General features: G+C 51.7%; 1 protein-coding gene across 2 annotated transcripts in view; it reads right to left on the reverse strand.

Moving 5' to 3' along the window:
• The window catches only part of Capn5 (calpain 5), a 61,627-nt gene that overhangs the window by 2,923 nt on the left and 49,365 nt on the right, over positions 1-9,339 (reverse strand). For both annotated transcript variants that reach the window (XM_021167937.1, XM_029479915.1), the window contains exons 5-12: positions 8,512-8,704; positions 7,382-7,575; positions 6,889-6,966; positions 4,936-5,131; positions 4,181-4,303; positions 1,914-2,110; positions 1,497-1,612; positions 912-1,048 (exon numbers count right to left, since the gene is read on the reverse strand). In XM_021167937.1, the coding sequence (XP_021023596.1) occupies positions 912-1,048; positions 1,497-1,612; positions 1,914-2,110; positions 4,181-4,303; positions 4,936-5,131; positions 6,889-6,966; positions 7,382-7,575; positions 8,512-8,704 (1,234 nt within the window). The remainder of the gene's footprint in view (positions 1-911; positions 1,049-1,496; positions 1,613-1,913; positions 2,111-4,180; positions 4,304-4,935; positions 5,132-6,888; positions 6,967-7,381; positions 7,576-8,511; positions 8,705-9,339) is intronic.

Here is a 9,339-nt window from a genome sequence, read left to right on the forward strand (position 1 = left end):
CCTCCTCTCCTTCCTCTCCTTCCTCTCCTTCCTCCCTCTCCTTTCTCTCCTTCCTCTCCTTCCTCTCCTCCCTCTCCTTCCTTCCTTCCTTCCTTTTTTTCTTTCCTCCCTCCCTCCTTCCCTCCTTCCTTTCTTCCTTCCTTTCTCTCTTTCAGGAGACAATGTTTCACTATGTAGCCCTTGCTAGCAGTCTAATCTACATAGATCAGGCTAGCCTCAAACTCCCAGAGTCTGTCTGCCTCTGTCTCCTGAGATTAAGATGTGGGCCACCACACTCAGAATCTCATTTTAATATTTGCCTTGAATTACCTGCCCCTAATGGTCCTTCTAGACTCAGTATCTACAAGTCTGTGATTTAAACCACTGGGACCGAGTGTTAAGAAAACTTGGAAAATCTAGTAGCTCCCTCAGGGTGCTACGCATTTGTTTACAGATGGTTTCCTGCCCAGAGAGAGGCTGCTCTGGCCCCGGGGACAGAGGAGAAGGTTCCTTGATAATGAGCTCCGAGTCACCGTGCTCCAGCCATGATGGACTGAGAGAAAGGAGCTGTGCCCAAGGTCACTGGCATTCAGATCAGCTCCCCGGGGCTCTTAGGAAACAGCCACACACCACACATGACCTCAGTGTCACCTTCTCAAGTAGATTCACTGTGAAAGCTCTGAGGAAGAGTGACCAAGGCTTTGGACCAGGTCAGCAAAGAGCAGCACTGTTCTCAGCTGGGAGACCAACCTTGTTGGCTCTCAGACCCAAACTGACTAAACATCAGTCACCTACAGAGGTGCAAGAGGTGGGGCAAGGCAACAGAAGCTTGCACCCGGGCTCATATGGAAGGGTTCTCTGCCCAGGGCCCTACCTCTCGGATCGACAGGCTACTATGGGAGGGGCAGGATATGCTTGTGAGTGGGTCTCACCTGCACGGTGATAGGCTGAGCCAGTTTCTTGCGATAGAAGATGCCTTTTACATTGTACTCTGGTGTCGAGGTCCCTCTCTGCACAGCTGATCGAACCTTTTCGCCCTCACACTTGATGATCACATATGAGTTTGCTCCTGGAGAGAGGATTGGGGAGCTGGGGTGAGGACGGGGCTGGTACAGAGCCTAATGGGACAGGTGTCTGGAAGGTGACATGCCAACCTGATCTTTGTCCCAAAGGAGAAGGGGAAACAGGACCCTGATTCACCTTCCTAGTCCCCTACTTTCTAGGGCCAGGTAGAGGGAAGAGCACAGAGTGGCCTCTGGCCTGTGGTTCTTGCCAATCGTTCTCTGTATACACATTTCTCAGCTCAACACCTTCTCAGTCTAGAGAAGCTGTCTCTGAACCCCCAGCAGCTATCTGATGTCCCCACCACATGGGGGCTCCAGAGAGGCAGGCGTGGACCTCTCTAGAAGCTCACATCACCCGCTGGATGGCTGATGGTCTACAGGTGCTGGGGTCTCAGGAGACTGGGGTGTGCACTGAAGTAGAGGGAGCCTGAGGTAAACTCCAGGGGAGCTCACCTGTTGGGGAGTCCTTGAGGCCAGCAGCCCCCAGGACATGGACCTGGGCCACCTGCTGAGGGTAGCCACAGAGGGAACTCCAACAGGTCCGAGGGGGCTCATCCAGGCGTAGTTCCCTGAAACAGGGCAAGATAGGGGAATGAATGGGCGGCATAAAGACAAATGTGCAGATGGGGTTCAAAACAAGGAGCTAAGCAAACCTCATGGCAAACTCAACCACACCCACTACCACAGGCCTCCAGCCTCTCTGCCCCACGTCCTCCTCTCAGGACGGCAGAGCACTTAGCACTTATAGACACTATTTCTCATCCTGAGACGACAGATGGGACATGTGGTAGTAATGGTAAGACCCATGTTAAAATCCAGCCCAGCATGGGGTATATATGCATGTGGTCACTAGCCCTAGTCCCCACACACCGGCAGTTGGAGGGGACATCTGTGAAGACTCGGAGCAGGAACTCGCCAGTATGGCCTGGCTCAAAGGTGGTAGGGATGATAACATAGCGGCCCTCAGGCAGTTCTGTCCTCAAAAAAACGCTGCGTGAATTGATGTAGATGGAGCTGGCGGCCTTATGCTGTAGGCTGTGCATACGGTATTGGCGGTTCTCTTCCACCTGTGTGGAAACAAAAGGAGATGGGGCATAAACAGCCCCGCATCAGAGTCTATCCCATTTCCAAAGGATCAGTAGGATACACAGACAGACAATATCCAGAACTAGCACATCTATAAGGACAAGATTAGGTTAGCGTTTGGTTAGGGCTGAGGGGAAAGGTATGAAAAGCACAGAGGCCCTTGTGCTCACAGATGAGCACCAGGGAACCAGGAATGTCAAACACAAAGGGTGATGGCTGGGAGTGGAAGTTGCTGAAAAACTGAGACCACACCAGATCCTCAAGACCCTTAGGATGCCCCATGCAGCCAATCTAAAGAACCTATCCTTATAAAGATGCCCCATGCAGCCAATCTACAAAACCTAGCCTTGTGAAGATGCCCCATGCAGTCAATTTACAGAACCCATCCTTATGAAGATATCCAATGTAGCCATGTCTTAAGCTCTATTGTGCACACAGGATTGATTGATTGAATTTTCCCCAAATTGTGCTGTGCTTAAATATGCCCCAAAATGAACCACCCAGGGTCAGACTCTTGAAGTTTGGACCAACACCAGCTACTGAGTCATATTGAACTGAAGTTCCCCCTGGCCTCACACGGATCAATGCTCTGCTGGCTGGGGTGTTTTGCAGAGGCCCCCTCAGAAGGCTCTATCATATTGGGTGGCAATGACTTACTGGAGTGGACCGTCTCTTCACAAAGACGATAATCTAGTGATGTCTCTAGGTTATATACATTAGATTGCTCAATTAGGTGGTCTGTGACTTTTACCACAAGAAAAATAATTTAAAAGTGGTGAGAAATTTCCTGGTGATGCCAATGAAGCTATAAGTTCTTTTTTTTAACTATTTATTATATATGTGTGTGTAAGATGGGGGGCATACATGCCACAGAACACAGGTATTAGTCAGAGGACACCATTGTGGGGTTAATTCTCTCCTTCCATCTTCACATGCCTTCCTTTGAACTCATATCATCAGGCTTTGGCAGCAAGCCTCTTTACCTGCGGAGCCTTTCTCTTGCTTTGCTTCTGAAACAAGGTCTCCTCTAGCCCAGGTTTGAACTCGCTTTGTAACTGAGACTGTCTTGCTGCTCCTCGTTTTCCTGCCAAAGCCTCTTACGTGCTGGGATTACAGGCATGTGCCGCCATACCCAGCCTGACCCTGGAGTTTTGTCACAAAGTTACCAAATGCAGTTGCCCCCCACTGCCAACCCTGCTATCCACAGTTCCAATTTCCATGATTTCAGTTGCCTACAGTCAGCCATGCTCTGAAAACAGTGAAAGGAAAACTCCAGAAACAATGGATGTCTTTTCAATTTCAGACGTGTTGAAATCCTGCACTATCTCAACTCACTCAACAGGAGGGACACAAGTCACCTTGTTCGGCCAGCACATCTGTACGGTGTGCTGAGCTCATGGATGAGCTGTTCATAGCTGTCTTCCTTATGGCTATGGCATGGTGCTACCTGCAGTGTGGGTCCTCCAGTGGGTGTCTCAGAACTTATCTTCACGATCTTAGAAGACTACTTATCATGACATGCCTAACTCACATGCCAAAGCCATGAAATGGCACTACCAGCTGCCAGGACATCCCGGACAGCTCCCGGAAAAGCAGCGCATGACATGACACAAAGTGTCACAGCATGTCAACACATGAATGAGTCAGCACAGGGGAGAGAGCAAATGGTTTTCTCATAAACACTGACTGCTAGGGACCAAGCACGCACCAGTGTCTGACACCCATGTGGGTTCAGTAAGTTCTGAAGATCTGACATGTATGGTGGGATCTGTCATGCCAACTGTCTCCCCACACTGAGTATCACGTGTGGAGGACATCAACTTCCAAGCCAGGGGAGTTATGGCAAGTCTGCTGGTCTCTGTACAAGGTTGCCTACTCCCGTGCACGGAAAGGCCTCCAACACAAGAGACTACAGGAGATGAGAGGCCTAGTCCTGGGGGAGGGGCAGTGATGGGGGAATGGCAGCGAGAACATCAGGCACACAAGACCTCACGGAGCCCAGGCCAACCGCAAGTGGTGTGAGCCCGCAGATCTCACCTTATAGATCTCACCTTATAGATGTCAAAGCCGATGGCCAGATTCTCGCCTTTGCCCTCCCGGCGAGTTGAGCGCTTTGGCCGCTGCTGGATACTGATCAACACTTCATCTTCTGGCTTCTTGACTTCAAATACGTACTGAAGGTGTGGCCATGAAAAGAGATCCACAGTGAGACCCAGGTCAACCTCCTGGATCTCGGGAGCCTAGACTCCAGCAAAGGCCCAGCCATGTTGGTAGCATGAACTTAGGCCATCCCATCAGCTCTCCCAGTCAGTCCCTCCTCTGGGAGACGAGCCCATTAACTCATACAGTGGCGACCCTGACTGAAGACTGGGAGAGCTCAACGAGATGCTAAGTGCTCACCTCAGAGCCTGGCACACAAGTGCTGCTCACGAAGGACACACTGAGTCTAAGGACTGAGTAGACGGACTGCAGTGGAGGAGGAGGCTGCTGGGGAGAGTTCCCAGGGGGAAGCACAGCCTGGCCACACTTCCTGGGAAGAGCCAAACTGGGCTACTGTGAAAACAAAGACCACTACTTGGCCTCTCACTGTGCCTGAGACTCCAGACAAGAGAGCTCTGAGTCCCTGAGTGGCCTTTTCCTCATTGTGACCATATGCAGGGCAGACAGTAAGACAGTGACTTCACGACCTCACACAGTGTCCACTGAGCCCCACTGCACAGATAGTCATAATGAGGGACATCCCTGAGTTACTCAGGTCCATGGCTGACGCAGGGTAAGACAGGGTGGGGTCCTTGCACATGCCCACCTGTGGGTTCTGGAAGAAAGTGTCCTTGTGGTTGATGCAGCCTCCACTGCGGTTCTGCTGTGGGTCCTCATGTCTCGTCCAGGCACCATGCAGCCGGGCCTCCTCCCATGTCTTATGGATGCTCAGGTAGGACGTGTTAATCAGGCGGCACTTAATGATGTCGGTAAAGTACCGGCACATGTCCTCAAAGGTCATCCTAAGTGCAGGAAGGCAATGAGCTTGGTGCACTGAACCATGCTCCGAAACGCAGCTATACACAAGTAAGCGGGATACAATGCCACCAAGACGCCAAATCTCTCTTGGGTCTCAACTTCCTCATCTGTAAAATGGGATGAACCTACTAACAGTTGCCTGTCTCCCGGGGAAGGCAAGACACTGAGCAAAACATGAACGTACGTGTAGCTGGTGTGTTGGCTGTGACAGCTGTTCACAGTGTTAATAACCAGGGTGCGCATCTTAACATTTTATTGCAGTTTAGAACATTTATTGTTGGGGGAAGGGCATGCATGTGGAGGTCAGAGGACAGCCTGTGGGAATAGGTCCTCTCCTCCCACCATGTGGGGCCCAGGAATTGAAGTGAAGTTGTCAGGACTGATGGTCAGCACCTTCTCAGCAGCCCTGGTATGTACAACATGTATGATCTGTTTCTACCCATTGTCTTCCGAGGCCGCTGTAAGACCCGAATCAACAGGTAGACAATCCTGACCCTCCCTCCATGGTAAGCAAGGGCAGTGACCAGGCTGCTGCCAGGCACACCTCCAGGAGCACGGGCAGTGCCAGAGGTGCTTGAATATGCTTGAGAAATGCCTTTAAAAGCAGCTTTTCCCAGGGAGGAGCAACACTGCTATGTTTTAACTCAACTGACTCCTGAGCCAGACTGCAGAAAGTGGACTCTGTCCACAGCAGTGCAGACTGGAGGGCCTGGCCAGCCTCCTCCACCCCAGCACAAGGGGGTTTCGTAAGGGTATTAATGTCACTGTCATCTGCTCCTGGTTGGCCTGTGGGTCCACATGGCCTGGACCTCACATCGGGCACCTTGTACCTTTCCCCGCCCTGTAGGGGCTGTGAAGAAGAGCAGGGTACCAAACGGAGTCCAAATAGAACACTGGCAAATGGATTCGAGGGAAGGAATGTTAGGGAATGCATGGGTGAAAGGGATGCAGGTAGGGGAGTGTATACAAAGGAAGGAATAGATACAGGAGAATGAATAGGTATGGGGAGGAGATGAGGGGATGGATATGGGAGAATGAAAAGGTACAGGGGCTGGATGAGGGGCTGGGTGTGGGAAATAAATGGGTTTATAGAATGAATAGGTACGGAAACAGAGGAAGGGATGTATTCAGAAGAATGAGTGGAAGGAAGCAAGGGGGTGAGAAGGCGCAGGGGGTACATGCAACAGGATGTGTGGAGAAATTGGATGCGAGGGATGGGCACAGGGTAATAGATTTAGGGAACGGGTCCAGGAAACGAATGCAGGGAGTGGATGTGTGAAGAAGACATAGGGAATGGTGAACCACAGGTGATGGAGATAGAGGAATGGATGGGAGGTGTTGTAGGGAATAGCTACAGGTCATAAGGGGACGTAAGGGGATGGACACTGGGGGGGGTGGATGCAGGGTGGACACAGCCAGCAGTTGCAGCGCACGGACACAGGGGATGATGCTCTGAGGTGACTGACTGTTGGCTCTGAGTCTTGCTTGTTAAGACTCGGTCTGGGTGACCGGGCAGTTCTGGTGTCCCTCAGGTGTGCAGACAGGACATGGGGTAAAAGCACCCTTTTCTATACAACACATCTCACAGAGGTGGCAATGGATCAGAGGGGTAGTGTGATGTTTCCAAGGCTATATAGCAAACTGATGACTGTGGCCGTGGCTCCTAACTCCCTGGCCTGTGCTCCTGCCAGGCCCCAGGAAGGTCCTCCCCAGCCCAAACTCAAGACAAGAAGACACTCACCAGAATTCCCCATCGTCCTGCACGGTCACGCCCATCTTCTCCCTCTCACTCTTGCTCACTTTCTGCCATTCCTCTGACCTGGGGAGTGAGTATCAGGGAGGGAACAGGATAAGAGGAGTAGCCCAAGGGAGAGCTCTGGACCAAGCCGCCCGCAGAGCACTGTGGGTAGAGACCTGGAGGCCATGCCCAGCCCAGCTAAGAAGCCTCTGTTCTCTCCCACTAGGAATTGTGATGTTCCTTTATGCCAGGGCTATGAAGTCAGGGAGTAAAGCTGGTGAGGTGCCATTGTCCAAGTACAAAGCATGTCACCCTTCTCCTGGCCACTGTCCTTGATGAACCTACCCCCCCCCCCCAGCACCACATTTACACTGGAAAGTAAGTCTCCTATTTTTTCCTCAGAGCATCTCTCCCAGACCCTGCAAGGCCCAGTCCAGTGTCACCACTTGTCCTTGCCTCTGTGCCCATATCCAGCCCCAACCCTGGTGAGCCTCACGTGTCACTCCAGGGCCCCGTCCACTCCCGCTCGCCCCAGGGGTTCCTCAGGCGGATCATGTCAAGCTTCTCTGACTTGAAGAAGGCCAGCAGGCCATGGCCCAGGCGCACCTTGCGCACATCGGTGACAGCATATGCATGGCCCTTCACCAGGCCACATGCCAGGCGGGCCTCCATGTCAGCTGCTGTCACAGCCTGCAGGGCAAACACAGACAGGAGGGTCACACTGGGATCTAAACTAAGGCACTGGAGCTAGGCTAAGGAGCCACATCACCTCCTTCAGGTAGGAATGGGAACTGCAACCTCACAGAAAGCTCTTTGCTTTGCTAAGGGCTCAGAACCCCAGGGGACCACACACACACACACACACACATGCACGCACACCAGAGTATATTGGTGCCAACTTGCCCCACTGCAGCTGATTGCTATATTTTTAGAATTTTTCACGTCTCAATACATAGGCCTGGCTGGCCTAGAATTCTCTATGTGGACTAGATTGGCTTTGAACTTGGCAATCCTCCTGCCTCTGCCTCTCTCAAATCCCATGTACTGAGATTACAGATGTGCAGCACCACGCTTGGTGGTAATACTCGGAAATGTTAAGAGATGCTTGTGAATACATAAGAGGAAAATGAGCTTGACGGGAGGGTTTATACCACGGAACTCAGCAGAAGGCATAAATCAGGGCTCCATGTCTCTAGAGAGCCAGCTGACCAAGCTCCATAGAAAGCTAGCTTATGCTGGGTTCAATGAACCCACCTTTCTCCCAGCAGTGACTGAGCAGAGGATCCTCCTGAAGACCAGCTCTAGATCACCTAAAGGGACTAGAGACTCCCTGTCCTCTTCCAGCTTCCCCTTAACTTCTGACACTTTATACCTTGACAAAGTATCTCAAAGGCTGGGACACAAGAGCCTAAGGGAGTCTGAATGGGGTGTGAACGGTGTAGTGGGTATTGCATGGTGGTGGGGTTGGATTTGCGTTGCTGTTCAGCTCTGGGGAAAGGGGGCTATGCTCCCCACCTACTCCATCTCCCGGAAAGCCAAGGGTCATTATGATGAGCTGACTGGGGCCCAAGCTCAGTCCCACTCCCTCCCATCCAGGGCTTGGGGTCTGCCCTGCAGCCCCCCTACCTTGATGGAGGCACTGATGAGCCCGCCTCTGCTGTGCACCTTCAGCACGCGCTCAAAGAGCTGATTCCTCTTAGCCTCGTCAGTGGCCAAGTCCCCCTCGGTCAGGTCAATGGGTTCAGAAACACCACCTGTGAAATCCACCAACGCATCGGCCGTGTTGCCTCCATCCAGGGCCTGGTAACAGCCGGCCAGCCTGGGGACAACAGGAAGGGAATTCCCAGCTCAGGTCTCCAGGCAGGTCTGAATCTTTTCACTCACACAGGGGCTGTCTGAAGCTGCAGGCTGCTACAGTCTCATAGCAAGGCAATCTTAGCTCAGGTCTTAACTCCCAGGCTCTCAGCCAGCTGCTGGTGGCGCATACTTTTAATCCCAGCACTCAAGAGGTACAGGAAGGTGGATCTCTGAGTTTGAAGCCAGCCTGGTCTACAGAACAAGTTCCAGGACAGGTTACATGGAGTCAAAACCAAACCAAAACAACAACTGAACAAAACAAAAACAAAACAAAACAGCAAACCAACACCTCCCAGGCCCCTCTGTTCTACTGAGCACCACCACGGTAGGACTCAAATTCTCTAGGCTTTAAGAGCCCCAATCTTCACCAGTTGTCTAAATACCTATCAATTTTTCTTAAACATGTTAGAAGTTAATTTATCTTTTGACACAATTCTGGATAAGTAATATAATTCATAAGGATAAAAATGTACACCTCTAGCTGGGTGTGGTAATACATACCTTTAATCCCAGCACTTGGGAGGCAGAGGCAGGCAGATTTCTGAGTTCGAGGCCAGCCTGGTCTACAAAGTGAGTTCCAGGACAGCCAGGGCTACA

Source organism: Mus caroli, chromosome 7 (genome assembly GCF_900094665.2).
Source record: "Mus caroli chromosome 7, CAROLI_EIJ_v1.1, whole genome shotgun sequence".
In the NCBI taxonomy this organism is placed as follows: Eukaryota; Metazoa; Chordata; class Mammalia; order Rodentia; family Muridae; genus Mus; species Mus caroli.